The sequence below is a fragment of the Filicampus tigris genome, chromosome 3, assembly GCF_054856515.1.
Source record: "Filicampus tigris isolate MCC_2025a chromosome 3, RoL_Ftig_1.0, whole genome shotgun sequence".
Taxonomy (NCBI): domain Eukaryota; kingdom Metazoa; phylum Chordata; class Actinopteri; order Syngnathiformes; family Syngnathidae; genus Filicampus; species Filicampus tigris.
Genome location: NC_141219.1, coordinates 11,953,219 through 11,978,627, shown reverse-complemented (window position 1 = coordinate 11,978,627; position 25,409 = coordinate 11,953,219). Strand labels below are relative to the sequence as shown.

At 40.7% G+C, this 25,409-nt stretch overlaps 3 protein-coding genes across 15 annotated transcripts; 2 read left to right on the top strand and 1 right to left on the bottom strand.

Annotated features, from left to right (window-relative positions):
- Window positions 1–253: 253 nt before the first annotated feature.
- On the top strand, window positions 254–10,218 carry atmin (ATM interactor). Its single transcript, XM_086025191.1, has 4 exons — window positions 254–577; window positions 5,002–5,127; window positions 6,457–6,656; window positions 6,748–10,218. Exons 1-4 carry the CDS (start codon window positions 344–346, stop codon window positions 8,516–8,518), a joined length of 2,331 nt encoding a protein of 776 aa, XP_085881317.1. The 5' UTR covers window positions 254–343; the 3' UTR covers window positions 8,519–10,218.
- c3h16orf46 (chromosome 3 C16orf46 homolog) lies at window positions 9,958–20,886 on the bottom strand. Of its 7 annotated transcripts, XM_086025201.1 has the most exons (5): window positions 19,198–20,885; window positions 17,521–17,664; window positions 12,861–14,632; window positions 11,311–11,508; window positions 9,958–11,222 (listed from the first exon to the last, which is right to left on the bottom strand). In XM_086025201.1, the coding sequence occupies exons 4-5, from the start codon at window positions 11,476–11,478 to the stop codon at window positions 10,782–10,784; spliced, it is 609 nt and encodes a 202-aa protein (XP_085881327.1). In that variant the 5' UTR covers window positions 11,479–11,508; window positions 12,861–14,632; window positions 17,521–17,664; window positions 19,198–20,885; the 3' UTR covers window positions 9,958–10,781. The 7 variants fall into 7 exon arrangements, with proteins under 7 accessions (XP_085881327.1, XP_085881328.1, XP_085881329.1 ...); XM_086025202.1 differs by lacking the exon at window positions 12,861–14,632; XM_086025203.1 differs by lacking the exon at window positions 17,521–17,664.
- LOC147149921 (protein phosphatase 1 regulatory subunit 3E) lies at window positions 12,881–23,514 on the top strand. 7 transcript variants are annotated; one of them, XR_015086078.1, is made up of 4 exons: window positions 12,881–13,211; window positions 14,467–14,599; window positions 15,771–15,856; window positions 15,977–16,103. XR_015086078.1 is itself a non-coding variant. In XM_086025192.1 (4 exons), exons 3-4 carry the CDS (start codon window positions 15,850–15,852, stop codon window positions 20,813–20,815), a joined length of 990 nt encoding a protein of 329 aa, XP_085881318.1. In that variant the 5' UTR covers window positions 12,897–13,211; window positions 14,467–14,599; window positions 15,771–15,849; the 3' UTR covers window positions 20,816–23,514. The 7 variants fall into 7 exon arrangements, 6 of the variants coding, with proteins under 6 accessions (XP_085881318.1, XP_085881319.1, XP_085881323.1 ...); XM_086025192.1 differs by lacking the exon at window positions 15,977–16,103 and adding an exon at window positions 19,833–23,514 and having other exon boundaries at window positions 12,897–13,211; XM_086025193.1 differs by lacking the exon at window positions 15,977–16,103 and adding an exon at window positions 19,833–23,514 and having other exon boundaries at window positions 12,897–13,211; window positions 15,746–15,856.
- The last annotated feature ends 1,895 nt before the right edge of the window (window positions 23,515–25,409 follow it).

Below are 25,409 nucleotides of genomic sequence, written 5' to 3'. Positions count from 1 at the left end.
GCCCATTGAATCCTAAACTGTTTTCCATCTGAACAATTATCTGTGTGTCTTAATTTCTACAGTTTGTGTCCAGAAAACCTTCGTACTTGTTTTTTTACTTGATTCAGTACTTGTATTTTTTTTATTTTTAACGCAAGTATCTGTACTTCTCTAACGTAATGCTATTATTGTGAAAACCGGAAATCCGGCTCTTAAACCGGTAGTAGCCTTAAAGTTGTATCGGCGTGAGTGACGTCCTCGTCCCTCCATTGGTCGACTAGACTGTCAGTCAGAGCTCGGGGACGTTATGTCACTGCCCATTCAATCGTAGCGTTGACACGGGAGCGACTGTCAACACAGAAACATGGCTGCCTCTTCGGCGAGCCACAAGGCGAGGAACGGAGATAACGCCACCAAAGACAACCCATCTTGTCACGAAGAGCCTGTCTCGCAGTCTCGAGAGATAATCAAACCTTCCATACTGGAGCTGACCAAAGAAGTGAGGACGAACATCTTGTGCACCGTTGAAGGATGTGGCAAGATCCTCCCCAACACACCTGCATTGAACATGCATCTTGTTAAGTCGCACAGAGTGAAGGTAAAATGGCTTAGAAACCACTAAAATGTTCTCAATGTGAACCGACGAATCAAGCTAACTTAGATTGGAACCCTGGCAGCGATGCAGTAAAAACGCAAGTCATCCATACGAACTAAGCCGTGTAGCTCAAATGTAGTGATGCTAAAGAGATGACGTGCTGCCGTTTGGGTAACAAGAAGTTCCGACATGCTTACGCGAGGGAAGTGGCGAAACTCAAGTTCGCTACAGTGCTACTGTGGCTTTCTCTTATCGAGTGATGATTTGGTTCACATGGGTTTGGTTCGTGCGTTGTCCACCAAACTGATTCTGAGTCCATTCTTCGTCACTCCAAAGGCGTTATCATTGTTAACCAATGTGGAGGCGATGAATGTGCCGACCCACAATGAGATGCTCGCCCGTAGGAGGCAATGATTCACCTTCTCTCCACCATGAATGAGGTTTTAGCATGCTAAGGATGCCTGTTGTTCTGCAACAGGCCGAAGCTCTTTGTTTCAAACCCACTTAATGGGAATGGGAATTACGCCCTTGTTAAAAGGTCGTTCTTAAAGGTTCTTATGAACTGTTAAGTACTTTCAGAGCTAGATGAACCCCTTTCAAAATCACTCCATCACATAATTATACGTGAAATAATTATTTTTGGATGTGACACTGTGATATGTAATGATTTTCCAGTCCTGCACTTGTGACCCCGAGAGCCCACCAACCTTTTCGAAACTTAAAAGCTACTTCTTGGGTAGAGATTTAATTTGAAGGGCTACCGGTTTGAGACACACTTGTGAAACAACAAAATCGCTCAAATTACCAAACATTTTTGTTCTTTTAGTGTTTGACTCAGTATGAGTCTCGGCAATGTTTTTGTATTTTATTGTATTTACTGTTTTTGTTATGAATTTATTGTTTTAACTAACTTTTTTTGCACTTTATGTACACCACTTGATATGTAGCTGTGGTTATTTTTAAAGTACTTTTTAAAAAATTACAGTTGAGTGAAGATGCTGATCATGATGATTAATTTTCCATCAACAATGAATTAACCAGGTAGAAAACAAACATCAGTGTTTACACTTTGAAATAATCACTCCTTGAATATTCCTAAGAAATCGCAATGTCCCATCACTACCAAGCTATTTTAGAACAGGCATGCGTGCGCAAGCGCACTTGGCATTGGTAGGTCGTCTCAACGGGTAGGAAGGAATTTCAGAACACCGGTGTCGGTACCATATGTGCTCGGGCTGCCAAATTATCTCGGGGTCCTACGGTGGCCTGTGTGCGTGCTGATGATGTCACGGATTATAATGTATTTCTTTAATATATTTATTTCCTTCTATGTTTGTCACTCTCCTACTTGTTGTGTTCGTATGTTCTGGGTTACTAAAAGAAAAATAAAATAAAATAAAGTACATTACTGCCACTTTTGCAAGCTCGTCCTTCGGTGGCCTACGTACCCACTAATGACGTCACGTCAATTCGTGGCTTTGGGAATCGGATTGTGGTTCATGGTTATTCGGAAGGAAAACACGTTTTTTTAAGTAATACTTCACATTATATTCATAGAATCTTGCAGCCTGAGTCAACCACGAAATCGTTGCCAGTTCGGCAGGAGAAACGCAAACATTTCATTAAACAGGTAGCGGCTTCTTCGCGGGGCATAAGCGGAAGTGACGTAGGAGCTGTGGCATTGTACGCAGTTATGCACTCCCGGCCTCATGCGTTAATTGAGAACAAAGCTCCTCACAGGAAACAATGACTTTTGTTAATGCATCGGTTTATTGTACATTCTGCCAACTAATGGAACAGCATTTAATTGTTCTGCCTGCCAATATAAGTCACTGTCATAGATAGAATAATGAAGATATATTTGTAGTGAATAAAACTTTTCAGACAATTTAAGTGAAATTCGATCATTTCTCACGTCGCCCCTTATTATCTCTCGTGGCACCTTGGTGAAGCCATCCATCCATCCAGCCTTTTTCTCACTAGGACTGATCGATAATATTGGTGGACCAGCCAGGATGCATTTTGCTACGTTTGCGCTAGTTTCTGCAATAACATGACCTTTTTGAGTTGAGTGCATTGCTTGTTGAAAATGTGGTGGGTGTGAAAAATGAGCAGAAATGTTGAAGACATAATGATATCACAAATAAAACATTTAAATTGATTGGCTTTTGTTACGTTTGGTTGCTTTAACTCAAATTGAATTGCATAGCTTAATAGCATGTCACCTCTTAACTCTAGGAGATCTACAAGCAAGTTATCTCAGTTTGTCAGCAGGCTCATGTGTAAAACACGTAGGGATATTTCTAAACTATTTGCAAGGGTTGGATTAAAAAGAACCTTTTGAATACTTGGTGTATGTACATACCTTTTTTGACATTATCATGAACACTGTACACTTAGAACAAAATCCGCACTGCGGTAAATTTTTACCTGTTCTGCGATATTTCCATTTCCCAAAACTTTTTCGTTATTGGAAATAATGGCAATTGAAATACGTGATAAAGTGAAACTGATGCCATCAGAGTCGTTTCTGATTAATTGGACTTTTTTAGAAAAAAAAAAATCTATTTTGTTGTATGCCAAAGAATCGCTGAAATACATTTTCAACCTGTGCAACACATGACTGAGGCTTAATTTGTGTTTAAACCATTGCAGTAGTAGTACATTTATTCAGTACAGTCCAGTTGTATTTAACTTTTAAGTCCAAAACATTTGCATTTAATTTTTAATAGCCGTTTGTTTTCAAACATATACTGTATTCACTGTATGCGGAACATCACAGGGCCAAACCCGGAAATCAGGTTAGCCAACTTCCTGTGTATGCCCGGGGCAACTAGCATAACAGCGGGTTGATGACATTATTGTTTAAAGCTGAACATTTTGTTTTCTTTATGGCTGGTGTTTTCACACAAAAGTTAAATACGTGTGTGTCATGTATATCATTTATTTGTACGAATGATGCAAACATGAACCAAGCCTAAACATGGGATATTGTCATCTTTGGTAGCTCTTGAAGACGTCTTGTGCAAAACAAAAGACACTGTAGATGTTTATTGAAGTTTGTGTGGCTGCTTTCCCGGTTCCTTGTTATAGTAGGAAGTGCTTGTACCTGTTTGGGAGAAAGCAGAAGTTGGTTGCGCATTTACCGAACATACCGGATTTTTGATGCAACTTCAATTTTCAAAACATTTGAATTGAATAATTATTTATGGACAACTTAAAAAAAAGTTAATACTTATAGTGCAGTGTTAACTTTCAAACTGCACGTAATATTTTGGCTTACATCAATAGGATTAGAACCTTGTTGATGTTTTTTTTTAATGAACACTAGGACGTAATATGCTAATATGCTAATGCTAATATGTATTTTCATGTTGGTCATTACAGTGGTACTTGGAGAACCAAGTGTTTTTTGAGGTGGTGTCTTAAGTTTGAGATCCACTGTTTTGGAATTGAAGCATTATCTAATGACAACATTCAGGCACAGGAAGACTGTTTTTAAGGTTTACCATTTTGATACTAGTTCAAATTCGGTTTGCTAAGTGAAGATTCTGGCTCGATTGAGTGGCATATTAGGTCTATACTGTTTCTGTCATGTAAATGAGTGCAGTATTTTTCCCCAAAAGGATATTAACTCAAATTGAGCGAGACCACACAGTTCCATGAGCACAGAGGTCCAATTTGTACCTGCAAAGAATGCCTGCCAATAAAGACACAAAAAGACTCCCATCAGTATGCTGAATGGAGACACAGATTGAGTGTGTTGTTTCAAATCCACAATGAGGTGGCAGTTTTGTCAGCTGCAGTAATTGTTCTTTGGTCAACACGAGACAGCGCTTTTAGATGCTGGAATTACTCCGTTTGTATGCGTCGTGCGCATTGCATTATTCATGCCTTTGCTCCACTAGATCATTGCATAACATCAGTGTATCTGCTTGTCTCTGCAACCGAACCCTTATTCAACATGACTCTGGCTTTTGCCTCCAAGCTTAGGATTTTGTTCAAGGCGACTGCTAGAGCATTCATTGTATACATCAGATGTTGCTAACTCCTTATGATAAACCCAAGGGTGTTTAATTGTTTATCAGCTTTAGCTTCTCTGCTCCCTCTGGCTTTGGATGTGGTGGAGGTGACCTTGACTACATTCTGGCTGCAACATTACTCATGTTGTGAAGCCTCAGTAGTTGTCAACGCACAAGAGTTTTTGAAGATTACAATGATGATCACTTATCATTACATTATTGCCTTTCAGTAAAGACAGGATAAACTATCATCTGTTCTTTTTTGCAAACTTGATACGGTTGGTCGTAAAATGTCTTGAAAGAAGTAAGTAGTCTCAAGTCACACTGGCTGCAAGCTACAGAGGGTATCACTATCCTTGTAACAGAAGTAAAAGTAGTTGTCTCGTGTGTCTTCTATCTCCACAGGATGGTATTGTCAACCCCACAGTCAGAAAGGACATGAAGGCATCAAAAAAGCTTTATTGCTGTCCCATTGAAGGCTGTCCCAGGGGGCCTGGAAGACCCTTCTCCCAATTTTCCCTGGTGAAACAAGTAAGCCCTCACAAAGTCAAAAGCTGCCTGTGAAAGCATATTTTTATTTGATTAAATACACTAAAAGAGTTGCATTTTATCAAATGCAGTGTAAATAGTTCATGTCTGCAGTCGCCGATTATGCAGTGTGTCCCACTTGTCTGACTTGTGTACAGGCAGCGTGGGTATAGTTCCCACTCAATGACTGTGTGAAATTGTGTGAGTGATAATGTTTGTTTGTGACCTGTGATTGACTGGCAACCAGTTCACCCACAGAGAGCCCGCTTGGCTCCAGCTCACCACAACTTTCAACAGCTTTAGCAGAATTAGAAAATGGATGTATTAATGTACACTCGTGTTATTTTTTTTCTGTTTTTATGTATTTATATGATGAATACTGTCTGCCTGGCTGTGCCAAGAAAACAGCTATCTTACACAGATCCGCTAGAAAGGAAAACCTCCCACACAAATATTTCAAATCCTCTTGAAAAGATTCCATCAATAAATTGTCATACCTACACTGGCCCCAGATATTCAACGCTCTTCAGGTTGTGTCTTATTTCTTAGCCTTCATCACTACATTTCCTGTCCATTTAGTCTTGGGACACCACTGTTTGGCCAAAGTTGCCCCTGCTATTCTTAATGTACCACTATGTCTGAGGTTGTTCTGGAATTTGGTCTGTATGTGATATTTGTCCAACTAATTTCCATACCACAGATCCATTGGCTTTCACTGCTGATTTAGGGCTGATACCTGCAGTTCACATTCATGCCTATGGGCAGTGAATTCCACTTCTACCTAATTTCTCACCTCACCTCAGTTTGGAGATGTCAGTTTTCCACTTTTTAAAATTGCACTTGCAGGAAAGTGACAAAACCATGCCCCAACTCCTCACTAACATTAAGCAAAAATGGAGTGTGCAGATCTCCTGTACCTGCTACCCAGTAAGGTAATGTTAGCATCTGTTTAATTTCTAGCCATATACCTTTAAAAACAGTGTTACAGTCAAACAGCAATGAGGCTAATTCAGGACAGATTGTCGACTGACTAGATATAATGTACCTGGTATACCTTCTTTTACCATTGCTAACACATCAGTAGGAGACAGAGTTGTCCAGACAAGTATGTACTATGCATTGCAAGAGAGGGCATTACAGTCTTCAAGGAACCTAACATGCATGTTATTGAACTGCGTGGGGAAGCGAGAGTACCTATAGAGAGCCCACACAAGCACAGAAAATCACTGTAACATCTGTACCCAGAACCTTAAGGCATCAGTGTAACACTCATCCACTGATAAATGACAATGTTGTTATAAACATATTGGTTCGTCTCTAATGTTTTCCCAGCACTTTATGAAGATGCATGCAGAGAAGAAACACAAATGCTCCAAATGCAACAATGGCTACAGCACCGAATGGGACCTCAAGAGGCACACAGAGGACTGTGGAAAGACTTACCAGTGTACGTGTGGCTGCCCCTATGCCAGTCGGGCTGCACTTTTGTCGCACATCTTCAGGACGGGACATGAGATTCCTACTGAGCACAGGCATGCGTTCACTCTACCTAAGTAACTATTGCTATTCAAATGAGAAAACTAGTGTTGTTTTTCCTGATCTAAGTATTTGTTTTAATTTCAGAGTTCCACCAGTAAAAAAGCGCAAGATGGAGAAACTCTCCACTAGTTCTGAAAAGGTTAAGATCACTGACTCTGTGATTATCCCCTCTACTCATGAGCTAATAGAGGATTCTTCATCTTCTGACATCATCCAAAGTCCAGACTCTGCCAGTCAGATGTCCAGTGGCCACAAGAGCCTCCAGAAGCAGCTTCTGCCCAAACCCAACATGGCATTGGTCAGTGTGCCTGTAATGCAGCTGGCCCACCTACCTGTCCTCCTTCCATCCACAGAAAGCGGCGCTCTTAGGTCCGTGGTGCTGGCGGTGAACAGCCAAGGCTCTGTTAGCACCCTTCACCTTCTGCCACAGGCCTCTGGAGCCGTGGTACCCCAGTTGGATTCTAAGAGCTTAGGTTTCCAGGATAGCATGCCTACTTCTCGCTCTTGCCTGGGTCCCATCAGCACAGGGGTGCAGGTTGGACTTGATAGTCTGGTTACACAGGACTCAGGCAGCATCCAGGGAACACAGAGAGGAAGGAGCACCTCCACCAACATTCAGACAGACAAGTCCTACCTATCAAAAATGCCTGTGGCGGTTGCGGAGGGGATCGGATTGTGTTCTGTGGGAGAGTCCTCTGTGTCATCCTGTTCCCAGACAGACATCAGCGTGAGTGCCCAAGTCCTCCTGCCAGTCAGCGTTCAAACCCAGACGTTCAACAGCCGGGTTAGACCCACCTCCACTATAGGCGCTCAGACCGACAGCCAATCCTTTAACCAAAATATTTGCCCCTCCTTGTCCTCATCTACGCCACCAAGCAAAACTCGGCAGACGCAGACCTACTTCACATTCCTGCAATCCAATGACAAGGCCCAGGATCAGGTCATCATGTGCTCTGATCTTTTCAGCGGTGATGCACTCAGTGTTTCCACCCAGACTGCCCTGCACCTAGATGAGCCTCTGGCAACCACAGGAGGCAGTTTATTCGAGACTGCAAAGGTGTCAGGAGGCATGTGTTTCGGGGTTCAGACGGATTTGCTGAACTCCAACAACGTGGCAGACAACCAAACCCAAACCATGACCTTGTTTAATGACCTGGAACACATCCTCTCCGACAGCATATCAGGCCATCAGGTGCTGACCGCTGCCGCAGCTGGTTGCGGATCGAACCTGGGTCCTGTTCAGGAGCAGCACGGCGCCATTGACTTTGACATTGAGGAGTTTCTCAGCTCTGTACACATTCAGACGCAGACAGAGGAAAGTGATCTGGAGGGCCTGAACAGTGACACACCCTTGGAGTCCTTAGACATCCAGACCCAGACCGATTTCTTCCTGATGGATGAACTGGACGAAAGCGAGGGACCAAGTCGAACTCAAGCCAGTGACTTGGAGCTTTTCGATACTCAGACACAGACCGACCTCAACTTCCTTCTGAGCGCTGGAAGCAACATGCCCCTGAGTAGCATTCTGCGCCATTCAAGCTTTTCTATGAGCACAGAGTCCTCCGACACAGAAACACAGACTGACCTGCATTCATTTGCTCCCTGCCTCCCTGTTCAAACCCCCGTTGGTCAGGGGGAGCAGGCGAGGCTTTTAAACAGCACAGAGACGCAGACCAGCCAGGCGGAAGGCTTCGGACACCTCTTCCTCACAAGCAACGAAACACAAACAGTCATGGATGACTTCTTGTCGGCCGACTTGCTGTGGAACATGGATTCCCATTTCAGCTCAGTGGAAACGCAGACGTGCCAGGAGCTTTGCGCTCTCTTTCAACAGCCTGAGAAACCAAACAGTTGAAGTTAGCCTCAACGACGCTGCCTGATCTTTGCGACATGTTTCCCCGCGTCCGCCTCTACCATTGGGATGAGTGAAGGACGGCCTCCAGTGGCGCAGAAATGAAGGTGGAAGAAGTCTGAAAATGTCTTTGAATCATTCCACTAGGGTCATCTTGTCAAGAGTGTTTCCAGGTCAATATCCGACTGCTTTGTGCACTTTATTAGCTCGATAGGCAGGATGTTTCAGCTACTGACGGTTGACCTATTTATTTGCACATATGTGTAACAACGTGTCTTGTCTGAAATGCTTTCTTACTTCAGTGTTAGCCGGTGTAGTTTTTGGTGTTTGTCCTGAATCCCGTAGATTAAAATCTAGCACATCTGTTTTGCGTCTGCATTTAATACAAATGGCTGAATTTAGAGAAACATTGACTGCATGGAAAAAGAACACGCACAATAAAAAACAATAAATAAGATGTACAGTTAACACAGTGCAGTTGCATTACGTGTTTAAAATGTGCATGAGCCTTCCATCAGTAAATAATAATTCCGATTTTGCGCATTTACTGGCTGGTGCGCCAATCTAATGGTTAGCGCACACACTTGCAGAGCTGTACAAGTGTAATGACTTCCATTCGAAGCCTAAATAAACAAGGAACCTCTTTAGAAAACAAAAACAAAAAAAATACAACAGTTGCACAAGAAAAAAATAAATGTCAGTGGTAGCACACCTTTTGCTTGTAAGGACGTGTGGTCCTTTTTATGGAAAACTCTGCAGACTATGTCTTTTGATTTATTCATTAGCTTGCTGTAAATATATACATTGACAGTAATCCCAAATCATCACTTAGGATCTACTGAATTAGGTTACTGCACAGAAACACAGCTGGTTAACATCAGCGGCTATTTTGGCACAAAGTTAATGCATGTGTCATTCTGTTTTAAGAGAATTATCAATTTCATTCCTTTAATCCTGAATTACTGAGGTTTGTTTTTTAGTCTTTCAAAGCCTTTTGATTTTGTTTTACTGGGTTGCACAGAGTTACCTCCAATTGAGTTACCTCAAATTGCTGAGGTACACCAAGCAGCTAAAGCTCTACGTAGGGAGCAGAGAGTGATTATGTGTAATTTATTTTGAACTTTTTGGTGCCTTAAGATGAAGGATTTTTTTTCTGTTACACTTTGTGAAATTAACTCTTTTGGAAGATAAACCTAAGAATATCATGGTAGTTGCATGTTTATTTTTTTATTTATTTTTTTAATTATGGTTGCATGCTGTTCCTCGTAGTTTCCAGTCAAAAACTGCTGCTGTGGCACTTAATCATGCTATGTTGGAGCATTCCATTCAAAACAATTTCTTTGATGCAGTCACTATTTTCATCATGGTCGTAGAAACTAATGTACAACATGGTCTATTTTCTCCACATCTAAACATTTTGACAAAGGTGTGCTGTGTTCATCTTTGTTGACAGATTCAATTACAGCATTTTATTGAGTACAGTGCTCAGTTTGTGTTTGCTACAGAAGCATCAGAATAATTCTATTGGTCGTTTGCTACATGTAGATGCCTTTTTGTTCTCAACGCATTTCTTTTGTTGGGAGATTGCATGTATTTTCACAGCACAAAATGCTTTCCGTTTAGTATTACTGTAGAATTACATGTTGCCTTGATTACATGTTGCGGCTTAACTATAGAAGTTCCTAATAAACTGCTGGAACATATTTATTGTGTGCTTATTTTCTCATTACAATAAACTTTAGAATGGGTCTTCTGTGCTCTTCAACATGTTGTGTAACAAAAAATATATTCCGGTATACATTTACATTTTTTCAGTAGACATGCTGAATGCTTTTGAAGAAAAGATCTCCATAATGTAGCCAATTTTTGACAGGTAGGCTGAAGTGCTGTGGCGGGTTTACTTTTGCACTCAAATTTCTGCCAAGACCTTCCATCCATTGTGATGTTGCTTAGTAACTGAACTGAGAAAGCAAGCAGCTACAATCCCAAATCGGTCTTCATAGTTTTAATGTGCGTGGGCATTAATCAACAGAAGAGGAAACACTGGTACTGAGTGACATTGCAAATCATTCATTTTCTAGCATGCATTTTGGGAATTAAAAAGCACAGAAACATTGACGTGAGACCTCGTTTGAAAGAAAAAAAAAGTTGCTGACATCTTTGGTTTGATTCGGAGGTCCACATTTCATATAAAAACCTGCAACAGTTCTCTTTTAATGTTCCTGGGTTATTCGTGGCATTTAGGTCTGAGCTTTGGCTTGGCCCATCATTTTATTGGAGGTAAAAATGTGAAGTTTGTAATGGGAACAACTTTGCTTTTAGTTTGTCGTTTTATGGGTTTGGGTGACCTGCCCTTTGACATGTTTGGTGGTAAATGTTGTAGGTGCAAAGGAATCCCACTGACATGCCCCCTGTCTTCGTGTAGCAGATGCGACGAGTCTTCTTCTGCGCAATCCAGCGCATGCCATTCTGGGGATTCTGCCTCTATTGTGACCTTCTGGCTTGACGGTGTGGATTTCTTCAAGCAATGAGGGCTTGATTGAGACTCGCTACAGTGCTCTCCACTGATGGCTAATGTGTCTCCATGAAATGTCTCTGCATGTGAGGGTGGATTGTCTGTTGTCTCCTTACGCAGCTTTGGTTTCTTGTCTTTCTTTTGAGGAAGAAGAATGCAACTGACCGGAGCAACTCTGTCCCAGCCCCGCACCTACCGCAAAACAAAATGCAATGTTTTGATTAATGACCGCCATCAAAACTACACTGTAGCAGTCATTTAATCATAGAAATGCACTTACGGCCTCTTCCCAACCACAGTAGCAATGATACTCGTGTGGCTCCTGTTCTTTTAAAAAAGCCTCCTCACTCATCTCAAGCAGGACATCGACATGAATCCTTTGTGCTTTGTACAGCTGCTCCTCAACAGCATCTTCCTGATCAGGAGTTTCATCATCTGATCCTTCCATTGCTGTGGGGTCCTTTTTGTGGGATAAAAACTAAGAAAAAAAATTACATTGGTCACTTATCACATAAATAGATCTAATGTTCAGCAAAACATCAAATGACAATGCAACTAACAACCATGGGTGAAAAAAGTAAACTGTAGTAATGTAAGGCATCTGACAATCAAATGCCCATCTGGGATCGTTTTCTACCCAGCAATTATATTAAACAAATACAAAAAAATGGTAAATAGTTTCATTATTTCATGGCATGTTAAAATCCCAACATCACCTGACATTATCAAGATGTAGTGGTTGTCAAAATCATTTGTATATTGTCAATAAATAAATAAATGCCCATAACACATTTTGGTCATTTAAGTTCACATGCGAGGGTCACTCCAGAATTGGAGAACAATTTCTGTACACCCTACACAAATTTAAATAATCCATGCACAAAGACAGAAACATGCACTTGTGTAATTTATAGATGTCCTGAGACAAAATAACTAGCATTTGGTAGTTCCAGTTTTAGTATGTGTATTATCGAAGTAACATAGCTTTAGTAAAAGTGATTTCTAAATATTTTTTTAACATAGGAAACTCTGGTTTTAGGGTATCATTTTATGTCTTCTATGTAATTGTTAAAATGTTGTTTTATCAAAAATCTTAAACAATAATAATTATGCCCTGAGTGGTGCTGTTACTAAAACATTTTTAGATATTTTTTTATATAGGTGAGTTTGTTCTTGACGTTAGCAAGCTAATGCAGCTCGTAAGTATGCATACAAAAACATTCACATTGGTTTGCAACCCTGTTTCTGTTCTAATAGTATTAAAATTTAATCGGTATTTCAAAGAAATTATTGCAAAGTATTTATTCGGCAAAAATATTTAAATATTTTTTTCTAGTGCTGTAGTATTACAGGGTTGCGTCAATCTAAAACAATATATACACGCATGCCGTTGATGGTTGAGCTGGAACGAATACAATTAAATGGGTTTATTACCTAATTTTCTTCAAAACAGTACAAAAAATGTAAACGTTTTTGTTTTGTTTTTTTAGAAACGTCGGTGCCTAAATTGTGCTCCAATTCTGAAATGACCCGTGAAGTTAACTTGAATGTAGATTTCTCATTTTTTCTAGTTGTCTACTGCGGTTCAGACAAATACTCAATGGACGTAATGCATTAAAATTAATGGGAACCTAATAATTACAATACACAACATTTTTAATATTTGCAGCTCACGTGAACATTATCAGATGATAAGCACGCCCGAGTCTGTGCAGTTACCATTCATAGAGACATACACCTTGAACATTACATTAAAACAGTTGCAGTTCTAAGTTATCATATCCACTTCATGTTGACAAGAAGCAGTTAAAACAGCGGACGCATACATACAGGCAAACATTCGTGGGTGACAACAGCCGTGATGACGACATTGTGCTTTAATCGTTACGTAAAAACGGCGCGACGTCACGCCTAAAACGCGCGGGGGTTTGTCGAGCTCGAGGCGCCAAATATGGCGTGACCGGAAAGTAAGGCCGCATGACAAAACTTTTGTGAATAGCTTTAAATGCGAGCAAAGAAGCTGTTGATAATATCAGTTCCAAATGGGCTGTCTTTCGAAACGTTTCCTATCGCGAGCCAGATTTATTTAGGCCTTACGTGTTTTAGATGTCTGTAAGGACCATAATTATGTTACAACATTCCTGTATCGTTTAAAAGTGCATTCCTCTCGTTCGCTTTCAGGTAAGTGCACAAGTTTACATTTCACTAGAATAATGTCATTAGTTTCGAGGAATACGCCTTTAGTGCTTCAGACGATTAATGAGGAATTATCTGTTTTTATACCAATGTATGTGAATGATGGGAGTGAAACAAGGTTCTACATTCATAAAATGCATCTATTTGCATGGATTCCAACTCAACTGAAAAACAAAATGTGTGCCTTTGAGTTACTTTTCGCATTCCAAACAATCGCTTCATCTTACAGTGCATTTGGGATCACCAGAAAATATTATCAGCAGTCGCACTACTTTCTGAAGGAATTGAACTTTAAATTGCTTGCTTTTAAATGCACTACTTACACCATGGGATACTAGATTGATTTTATGAGCTCCACAGCTGTATTATGTTATAAATAAGTATTTCAAAAGATAATACTGCTGAGGGTTTCACAGAAACTAATAACGCTATTAATTTACCAACGTGTGGTATTGTCCTTATAGTTTGTAGTAGTGTAGAACAGTGTTCCCTAACCTTTACTGAGCCATGGCACCCTTTTGACATTGGAACAGACTCATGGCACGACACCACCTAACAATGTCACAAAAAATGTGAATACTGAAATAATGATCATCTCGTCTCAGTTTACTCACAAATTGACTTGCTCAGTATGAAATCTGGGCCTGTTTAATTGAGCAACAAGATGATGGCCTTGCCTGTTTGTATCAAGTGCAACAGGTGAATACACAGGTTAATGGAAGAGCATTTCATTGTTCTATAGTCATTATACATAATTTGTATATATAGATGAACATAGATGTCTCATCATCAACAAATGATAGTTGTCGGACAAATTAGGTGAAATTGGATCATCTGTTGACACACCCCACTAGTGTGCCACGGGACCACTCGTATAAACTTGACTCATGCTGAGATCGGTCTCTGTTTTGCTCCAAATGTGATGAAATGCATAGCAGTTGTGAAACCTGTGCACCGTGTGCATTTTCAGCTCTTATTTGTTCTGATTGGAGGAAATAAATCCCATTGGAAAGTGTTATGAATGGGAGTTCGGTGTTAGTGCAACTAAATGACACTGTAAGAATGGCAACTTGCCTGTAAAGTGATTGTGATTTAGAATGCTAATATGTTAGTAAGAGCTCCCTGAAACAACAAAACACTACTTATCTTGTATTTATTTTTGCTCAAGTGGCCAGTCAGTGTACATAAATACTGCTTCCTTTTTTGTTAACTATCAATTCTCCCTAATTCTCAAACCCAGGTGTCACAGCTGATGAAAATGTTCAAACCAGGCAAAAGCAGAATCTCTGATTATAAAGTTGTTGGACAGACGGATCAAAGCAGCTGAAATTGAGGAAAATTCAACGCAGGCAGAGTTGGAAGCAGAAGAGCAGGTAAGTGGACATTCGACAGCAGGCAGAGGTTGGCTGTAACATCAAATGACAAAGAATGGAATGTCTATTATTTCAGAATGATTGTGTGAGAACAAGCAGCTTAGGTACAAGCTCAACATTTGAGATAGGCGGATTACAGCTTCTTGAAGGATAATACAGTCAAGGGCAAGTATTCTACATCCGACTCCACGTTTCTCCCATTTAAAGCATTATTCTAACTGAGCAAGGTTAAGCCTTAGCACTTTCAAAGAAGCTGACCCTGTTCCAAATGGTTTTATTGACTCTTTTCCTTCTGAGGCTTTTAATCTTCCTTCCGGGCCAGCACTTTGCCCGGCTTTTTAATGTTTCATGTTGTGGAACTTTTTCCACTGCCTTCACTGCCACCATAGAGACGTCCCTTTCAACCCTTTGGCGCACTTGGCCCTACAGAAGGGCCCTAAATGTTAAATGTGATTTTGGGGGCTTTTGACATCCTTCAAGTGCATCATGAATGGGCATTCACCTTTTATGAGTAAGAACCATATTCACATGGAATAATACAGGGAGATTTCGTACTGTCACGATTTGATGCTTATTCATATTTAAGTTTAACCCACCAAGCATAACAAGATTGATTTTGTTACTAAAAGTATACTGTTTAGAGCGGAAGTCAACCCAAACATATTTTTTTCCAGAATATGTTCTATGCAGGCCCACTAGTTGAAACACGGCATTCTGATTAATATTGAGTTTGTGGAATCTGTTAAGCAGCAAAATCCACCCATTTTAAGCCATCGCAGGGGGCAGCCATTTTATCACTTCTGTCGACTGAAAATGACATCACAAATGCTCAGGGCTCAGGTAGCAACCAATCATGGTTCAGCTTCAGAAAAACAGGTGAGCTGTGGTTGGTCATTACTTGAATCCTGAGCATTTCTGATTTTCATTTCATTTTCAGTCGACAGAAGTGACAAAATGGCCACCCCCAGAGTTGGCTAAAAACTGCTGGATTAACTCTTATTCCACAAATGCAATATTTATCAGAATGCCTTGTTTCACCTTGTGGGCCTGCATAGAACATATTCCTGAAAAAAATATGCTTGGGGTGACTTACTCTTTAAGGTTCCATATGACTGAAAGAGTTCTTATTTTCATTGCATCTTTCAGTAACTACTGTTGCCTTCATTTAAAGGCGTAAAACAACTGAACAAGACACACCACAATATCATGCGATCCTCCGATGAAGAAAACAGTTCCATAGTTGCAGAAACATGTTAGGTAAATCAAAACTTCCTTTTCTGTCCTATACACAAACCTTTAAATCTTATTAACCTACCAGGTGTCTTAATAACCTTCTTCTGCAACCCTTTCTGCTTCCTATCAATACCCCATGGTTAGCTAGGTCCATAAATTGCCTCCTGCTGTCATTAGTTAGCATTGTGATACAGGAGTAATCCACTTCAATCAAAACTACAGTCCTACCTGCATTCTGCAATTTTTATTTGCTCCAGACTCTAAGCGTCACTCGCCAAAGAAACAAAAAAACGATCCATTTTGCCTGTGTAAAAGTTTAAAAAAGAAGAAAAGAAAAAAGTTAGCTTTTTATTTTCGTTTTACCGCCTTCACACTGCTGCCCCCCTTTGGGAGGAACAATGAATTTATATCCTGCACGAGACCAAAGGTCAAATCACATCTGTTTGTTGTCTTGATAGCAACTGAATGTGCTCTTATCACGTCATCATCCGCCTTGCCGGAAATCTGGCTCTGTATTTTCTGGTTTTGAAAAGGAAAAAAAGAAAAAAACGCGAAAAGGAATGGCTACACCCTGTGTTTCTAAGATTGACCCAACTTAACCACCACAGATGTAAAATGTCTTAAGCCTGAAGTGTTTCTTTTCTTTTTTTCCCCCTACAAAACAAAACCCTAAATAACACCATTACCATTGTGTTCCAATGTTCATATTGTCATACAAATTCAAGTGTTTTAATCTACCGTAGATATCCCAGCAATGTTGATCTCACTGATGATTATTGCTCTGTCCCAGAATCGGCTTTCCTGGACACCATAGTGCATGAAAACAAATTAAAAGTAAAACTACTCATTAAAGAAGGAAATCAAGGAATTAAACATTAGCTCTCGTTTTGCTTATAAAAATTTGCTGGATCTGATGAAAGTGGAAAGTGGCAAACAGCCACCCATAATATGTACATGCATATTGTGTAAAGTTCATGAGTAAATCAGACAAACTTTTCATACTCCAGTGTGTTTTTATTAAAAAAAAAAAAACGACACATACTAGGGTTTTTATTAAAGAAAAATAACACACACATTATGCTGTGCTCGTCTCATTGAGGTATATGATTACTCAGTCTTGGTGATTGGATGGACTAATTATGCTACAGCAACTATACCGGGACAGAACATCTCTGTTGTCTTGAAGGATTTTTAGAATAAAAAATACAGAGTAAATATATTGTGACAGGGAACTTCTCACGATGAATACTCACTAGCCTCTGGTTAAAACTGCTTGAAATTAAGAGGACAGTGTGTACATTGGAACTCAGCAATGTTCATGGCCCCTATCTTTGCCACCCCTAGGGGAAAAAAAAATCTTTAAGGCTCATACGTCAATGTTTATGTGAGGCTATGTATGAATACACAACATATTTTGCATAAACTAGAAAAGGGTTGACCGTATCTGCAATAGATATGACATCATGGTCTTGTATATGCAAGAAGTCTATTATGTGTGCTAAGGCCACGCAAGACAGAGTAATCCCTCGCTACTTCGTGGTTCAAGTTTCGCGGCCTCAGTGCATCGTGGGTTTTCAAAACGTACTCCTCAAAAAATACAAATGAAAAGATACAGCCATATCGGTAGCCATATTGCGGAAAGATGTGTTTTTTCAAAAAGATAGTTGACTCGAAGGCTTTGTACATACCCATGGGCAGTGCAAGGCGCGTGATTGGTTCCCGGCGTGAGCTCGACCAATGAGAGCACAGGTGGATTTATCCTGTGGGCTGGTTGGCTGTGCATCATCGCAGCCTCACCCGGGATTTCCCTTGTATCACCAGTCTCGTCCACGCTAATAAACGAATGGCATTTTTGAACAACGTTCTGTTCGAAAACTAATAATGTTATTCAAATGTGCTGTTTAGTTAGTCAGCGTAAAGCCGGATAAGAGGATAGTAAACAGATGTGTTCAGAAGGCGTGACGGGAGCGCGCTCAGCCAAGGACAAGCATAAGGATGACAAAACATCGGCAAATAAAATGTTCAAGTGTTTGTCTTAAAAGATCTTACATAAACTAGAATCCCGTGTTGTATTTTATACAAAGGTCCTTGTTGATGTTATTATGTAAAGCCAAAATTGCCATGATTACTGCCGATGACAGAGCTGCTTCTTCGTCGTCTCAAAAGAAGGCGACGATGACAACGAAAAGGAGGCAACGAAGATGACTACAACGAAGAAGCAGCAGCAGCAGCAAGAGCAGAATGATATTCTTGTAACAACAATGAGGATTTAAAAGTGCATTAATACACCAGGATTGTAGCTTTTGGCTAAAATGCACCGGGGGATTCTAGTTAAGGTAAGCCAATTTTAGGATAAAAATGAAAAACTTTTAACGTAGTTATTAACCAGTGTTCTGTTGTAATCATCTGCTGCCTGGCTTGTAGCGAATTTTCCTCTCACAGCATGCAGTTTGGTATTTACTGTTCATTTTGAATTTTAAAGTTAAATTTGTGTAACAAGTATTTAGAAGGGTGGAAACTATGTCGGGGGGTTCGCAACGGTGTAATAGAGGTGTAAATCCCCCCCCCCAAATAAAAATAATATGAACTAAAAAAATAAAGTCAACCTCTTCTTTGGTTTTCACCTTTCATGAGGGGGTTCTGTTCCCAATTAACTGAGGGATTACTGTATTACATGGCAAATGTCCTTATAAGGTAAGATGATCCGAGCATGTGAAAGTCAACCCAAGCATATTTTTTTCAAGAATATGTTCTATGCAAGCCCACTAGCTGAAACAAGGCATTCTGATAAATATTGTGTTTGTGGAAAAAGTTAATTCACCCATTTTTAGCCATCTCAGGGGGCGGCCATTTTGTCACTTCTGTCGACTGAAAATGACATACCTCGGGTAACAACCAATCACGGCTGACCTGTTTTCTGAAGCTGAGCCTCATACTCCACAAACGCAATATTAATCAGAATGCCATGTTTCAACTAGTGGGCCTGCTGGGAACATATTCTTTAAAAAAATGTTTAGGTTGATTTCCTCTTTTATGCTTTAAAGGAAAACAAGAAACATTGCTTCAATATAGTTTTGTCAATACCAACAATGAAAGTTCTGAAATAATGTTTGCCAACAAATAACATGACATGTTGCTAATTTTACTGTCAACCATTTGTGAACTAAACTTCAGTCTCGGTTGACTTAAGATTTTTACAACTTTGTGGACCAGATAGATACCAGGAAACGAAAGCAAGAGCCATTGTAACTTAACATTACCACAATGAACTTCTACACTAGTTCACAATCCCTGTGGCATGTAAGTTGCAGTTACTTTGTCAAAGAGGTTTGTTTTTCCAACGCGACAGCATAATTTATACTCACGTCAAAGTGTCTTTCTCTGCGGAGCGAGTTGTTTCACTTTCAGTCCACTGTGCGGCGAAGTGACTGCTTGTTGGTGAGCAACGCTGTCGCCATGGCAACACTTCTTTTGCAGTCTGTGACGCAACAAAATGGGCGGGTCGGAGGCTCCCCTGCTGCAGCTCAGTGGAGCACAGATGCCGTAATGAAAATTGTCTTATGTTAATCGTCTGGCAGCAGAGCAGTACACTTGACAGCTTGAAGTGAGCTACGATAAAAGCACTACATCTCACACTGCACGTGTACTATGACATTATGTCCTAAAAGTGGGAATCATCTTGTCTCCAGCTCAGCGAGGCAACGTTCATATCTGCACGTAGACTTCAGTTAACCCACGACACGTTCTGACGTCATATACAACAATATCACGCGAGAGGGCGGTCTTTACTCAATGGAAGTGTGCTTTGAATTTCGAAATATCGGCTGAAGTGTTTTCTTATCCACCGCCTCTTTATACATTTAAACTGACAGATTTGATGAAGCAAACAGCGCTCAGCAACGCCCGCGTCAATTGGTCCCGGACTTCGAAGTCAAAGCGACGCGGCCGCGGCGCCAATCCGCGAGTGGGATACTGACATCTGACGGTTTGGTTTCCCCAGTCGCCGGACTCCACACGACCACCGAGTTCGGCTCTGCAGTGCAGGGGCTGCGGCGTTGTATGGAAGCAGAGCGCGCGCGCCCTACCGTGGACATGCTGCCCCCGAAGACCTGCCTGCCCAGGAACTACAGCTGCATCGCCGGACTCTTCGGCAGCCTGGCCGCGGCGAACCCTCGCCTCGACGATGGGGACGATTTTGACATCATAAACGGCACCTGCGAGCCCGCCGAGAGTCCTGTAGTGGACGAGAGGCCGCGGGGCCGGGAGACCTTCCTCAAGCCCCCGCAGAGTCCCAGCCTGCGCCGGAGGTGCAAGTCCCTTCCCACTCCCACGGAGAGGGCCAAGTTGGAAATCTCCCGCAGCAGAAGTCCAACAAGTCAGAAAAAGGTGCGCTTCGCAGACTCTCTGGGTCTGGAGCTCATCTCCGTGAAACACTTCGATGACTCTGACGAGCCGGAGGTGCCGGAGCGCATTTTGGCCAAGTTACCCAAATCCACGGACTTTAACCACATGGCCTCTACAAAATTCCCACGGCCCCTCGCGCAGTCTGTGTTTATGGAGCTGCAGTTCACCAGCCCGGGCACCTTACCCGGCTTCGAGCAGAAAGTGCGGGAGGTGAAAGTGCTGCTGGAGAGCGTGGAGACGGACGACTTCAGCCTGTCCGGCTTTGTGCGCGTCTTGAACCTGGCCTTCGAGAAGAGCGTCTATCTGCGCTACTCCCTCAACAATTGGATCACCTTCATGGACAGTTTGGCCTCTTATGTGCCCCACTCCAGCGACGGTGCCACCGATCGGTTCTCCTTCAAGGTGGTCCTGCCCACTTATATGGAGAACGGGGGCACGCTGCAGTTCGCTATAAAATACACTGTCGACGGCGAAGAGTTTTGGGATAATAACAACGGGAATAACTACAAAGTGCGGCGTCACCGGTTCAAGATGTCTCCACCGAAGGAATGGGAGAACGGATGGATCCACTTTATATAAGCTGGGTCACACGGCGTGCGTAAATTGTGCGTACATTGAACCCTCGGGTACCTTTTTAAAAATGACTAACGTGTATAAATGGGCGTTTATATTAGTGTATGTTTGAGGGAAATACACACTACCAAATGTAGTTGGCGTGAGCATTTGAGGTGCCCGGTGAGGGTTAATTGGCCTTGATGTCAGGGTTCTGTACAGCGCGATGCCCTTTGGGAGGCACGTCCACATTATGTAACGTGGAAACACGTGACGGTGGTGGAAAACGTGCCGGGCCATTCCGACCTTGGGCATCATTGCTTTTTGCAGGAGATGCCGCAACGTTAATTGCTATGGTGAGGGGTAGGTTTATGTTTTTTTGCACGGGCGCAACAGTATGGCTCATAAATAGACAGGGAACACAGAAATGTGATGTTGCTGCCTTGAAAGTGTAGCTTGCTTTGATTGGGCTGGGTTAATAGCGGTTTATCTAACACACACTAACTTCCAAAGTTAAAACACTGTATAGCTCATTCATTCATCTGTTATGTGATGCCATTAAATGCCTTTGCGAAGCATGGTATGGGAAGCAGAGCATTTGATAGTTTTGATTTTGCTCACTAGTCATAATTTCAATGATTACATTTGTTGCAGTACAACTACTTTCCCCTTAATATCTGAATTTTGGCCATTCCATTGTATTCATAGAGACAATAGATATTAAAAAAAAACCACAATTTTGCCTCTTAACTCTTTCCCTTTTGAAAGTATTGCAAGAGGATAAGTAGTCCTTAAAATCTTTTGAATGTTACCGAACAGTTTTTTTTTTTAAACCAAGTAATGTACCATTAGTAAAAAAAAAAAAAAAAATTCCACTAAAAAGCTATTTTTTATTGGTGATGTTCTTTGTAGTGTTTTCTATTGAAGAACACAATAAACATCACTGTCTAGAACTACTTTGTCTCCAGTCACTGTTGAAGTGCAGCACTCTCCAATATTGTCTGCAATGTCTTCCAACATTTTTAACATGGGTACCAAAACATTTCAGCTCGCATTCCAATTTTTCGCAATATGGCTCCCCTTTTTACTGAAGTATATCAGACGGACAAAACATTGTCATGCTACACAAACTCATGATGAAAAACATTTTTATTACAACAAAGGCTGAATAAAATAGCAATTTTCCAAGAAATTGACTGCCTTATTGATGATCAATAAAAATTGCTTACAGCATTTTAACTGGGTGACCCAATAAAAATTGACCTGTGACCAAAATCATTTTCCCTACCAGAAGTTTGTCAAACCCTGCTTTTTATATTCAAGAGTTTTCTATTCAGTTAAAGAGTTGTCATTCAAATTAAATTTAGCGTAATTTGGCTTTATTCTCATGCTGTGTTGGTGTTGGTGTTGCACACATTTGGTGTATGTTTATGCGTGAAGCTATCATAGTTGTAAGTACAAGTCAGAGCACTTCTGAACATCGCTTTGTTTACACTACAGCATCTCAGAAGGGAGCTCTTTATTTAATGATGCAATCCGGCTGGCCATAGGAAAAAAAAAAAAAAAAAATCCAGTAAGCACTTAGCTTTTGAAGTACTTCCACTGCAAAGTACCCAAATCAATCCCGGAAACAAAAAAAAAAGTTTCACGGTTCAATTTAGGAATGCTAAAGTGAGAGCTATGCTGTCAGAGTTGACATTTGTCTATTTGTAGGTTATCTTGCACTGAGCTCTGTCATTCCAATATGATGTGGATGTAAAAAGTCGGCTACTACCGGTAGTTTTGTTCAAAAAGTGTGTTTGTACATTGAGTTTGTCGTCCAGAGAGGAAAGTAGCAGAGTTCAGAACGGGGATGCAAGGGATAGCAACACGAGCGGTACAATACTTTTAGTAGTCAAATACATTTGAAAAACATCACTTTCTGTCATTCTTATTTGACTAATTGGCGATGCTGAGCCATGATTTCAACAATGCACCATCCATGCTTGCCAGCTGTTATTGCCGCATCCTTAATGAAGGGCTGATGTTAGATTCAGATTTTCATTCAACTGTTCACGCAATGCTTCTCATCCGAGCTCACTAATAGTGATAGATGTGTGTGTATGTTATATGTACTGTATTGTAAATGTCAGTCTCATTGAATGTCTTCATATTACTGTATGTAATGTGTGTAGAATGCATCTTAAAAGCAGATTTCAGCGATGCAACTGACTCAGTTTTGTCCGGTGATGTTGCAAACAAAAACCCAACTTGAAAGCACATAATTAGACCTTGAAATAATTAAAAGGAAAATGTGTATGGGTACATGTGAAATGTCCAATATAATTGAACTGAGTTAGACCTTTTGCACAACTGCAAGTGTATGCCGCCTTACTGTTTAAAGAATTTTACTATATGGAACAGGTGGGAGCTTGTAAGTGCTTATATGTGAAGAAAATGTGATTGCCGATGCTTGGAAACATGTCAGGTAACATGCGCCAAAAGCACTTTGGTCTATGGCGTTGAGTATGAGCGACTATGATTGTAGCTGGTGCTGGGTGAGTTGACTCGGCATTACTTTCTTGCACTTTGTGGGAGGTAAAGGAAAGAGATGAGGTTGACATGACAGTATGGACATGGGGAAATAGCTTTTCTTGTGAAAATAGGTTTTGCAATATGGTCCCCTTCCTAATTCAGTGCTCTATTCTGACACTGAGTAATGCCTTGATGTTTTTTTGGGGGGCTGGGTGGTGTTGGTGGGGGGGGGGGGTGTCAAGATATGGAACATTGTATGCCAGTGATTATTTTCCTATCAACCATTTTAATGTTCTGTCATCAGTAATGTCTTAACTTGTACTGTCTCCTCTGAATGTTAATCATGTTCGTGTGCATGCACAACTAAAAACAAACCTTTATTTTTCTGTTTCACCATAGGACCACTATTTTATTAAATAAATGCTCAATAAAAACGTTGAAACAAATATTCTTGATAGTCATTCTTTTTCCACTGTAATCACGTCACACTCCCATCATAATGGTAGAGTCATAAATAATCTGTGCTAATGTTTGGTATATATTGTAATATCTGCAGTGTGCGACTGCAGAGCTGCAAATTTGGTCCTATCTGGTCATTTAAGCACATCATTTTCCAAAGCAGTCTGCTGGTCCCCTTTGGTAAAGCTGCACATGCACTGCGGTGTGCTGTAGCAACCATTGCCAATATGGCTGCAGAGCTGTCCTTGGAATGACTGCAGACATGTATGCTTACCCCTATTTTTTGGGGGGAGGCTTGGGGGGTAGCGGGGTTGACTCAGACACAGAAGGAGCCAATGTTTATCAAATATTCTGCATTGAAATACCATCAGTCCAGCCAATCAAAATCCCACAAATTTGTTACATGTGAGAAATAGCATGGTGTTGTAGAAAAACAAAAAAAAAGGCATTTTTTAAATAAAATGTAAGTACGGTTTGTTGGAACATCCTAAATCAAAACTAGGCATTGGAATTAAAGGGGGAGTTAACCCCCCCCAAAAATTGCAATAATATGCTCTATGCTGATTGATGTTGCTTTTGTGGAATATGAGTCAAGCAGCAAAATCCATCCGTTTTTAGCCATTTGTCACCCCTGTCGACTGAAAATGACACCACAGTTGTTTGGGGCTTGGGTAACGACCAATAACAGCTCACTTGTTTTCTGAAACTCAAAAATGACACAGGTACGGGTTCGGCTTTTGTTTACATCACAGGTGTCAAACTCAAGGCCCGGGGGCCAGATCTGGCCCGTGACATCATTTTATGTGGCCCATGAAAGCAAATCATGTGTGTTGACTTGACATGTTTCTTTCAAATTGCCTTCACTTTTTACAGTACATATGAGATAAACTATTGAACAAACTATTTACTGGCTGATCGTTTCAAAACTTGTTTTCCATCTATTTGTTGTGTATACATGTTAATATAAGGCAATGATTTGTTTGTATGGGTTCACAGTTGTAACGGCTCTCCCAGGGACACCAAAACTGTGGTGTGGCCAGTGACAAAACTAATTTTGACACCCCTGGTTTACATAATGGTTCTTTGGAGCTGAAAAACAAATATTTGGAAAAGGTATCAAATAAAATTTTATCAGAAAGATACACATTGTTTCTGTGTAAACACTGAAAATGTTAGTCTGTAAAAATAAAAGTTGAGTGCAATTGTGTATTTCAAATGTAACACTGGTGAAATGCACCATTCTTTCTTACAATCTTTCTTAATATTTTTAGAATAACAAACATTTTGACTTATGTAAAATACATGGTGGGAATGGAGTTAAAATTTGAGTGATGTTATGTTACTGGGACTGTATCTAGGGGGAAAAAAAAACTAACCAATATAATACTAGCGAACACATACAGTGCCGACGAAAATGTTTTTCTATTGATAGTCCATTTAGTGTTTTCCCTAGGTTATTTGAGGATCAACACTTTGCTTTGTTTATTGTTGCTGAATAGCTGCATTGTAATAAAAGCCCTCATATCTGGCCTTCACACTTTCTATTTTTAAGCTGGTGATGGATCCTGTTGGAATGGCAAATAGTTTCCTGGGGTGTTGTTGACCTGTGTCTTTATACTGTACTTGTAGATAGTAAATTCATAATCTT

Coding starts and splice junctions, on each gene's coding strand:
- atmin (XM_086025191.1), top strand. CDS start 344: ATGGCTGCCTCTTCGGCGAGCCACAAGGCGAGGAACGGAGATAACGCC. Junction 5,128..6,456: donor AATTTTCCCTGGTGAAACAA/GTAAGCCCTCAC, acceptor ATGTTTTCCCAG/CACTTTATGAAGATGCATGC. Junction 6,657..6,747: donor GAGATTCCTACTGAGCACAG/GCATGCGTTCAC, acceptor TTTTAATTTCAG/AGTTCCACCAGTAAAAAAGC.
- c3h16orf46 (XM_086025199.1), bottom strand. CDS start 12,752: ATGGTAACTGCACAGACTCGGGCGTGCTTATCATCTGATAATGTTCAC. Junction 11,509..12,704: donor TATCATCTGATAATGTTCAC/GTGAGCTGCAAA, acceptor TTTTTTTCTTAG/TTTTTATCCCACAAAAAGGA. Junction 11,223..11,310: donor ACTGTGGTTGGGAAGAGGCC/GTAAGTGCATTT, acceptor GTTTTGCGGTAG/GTGCGGGGCTGGGACAGAGT.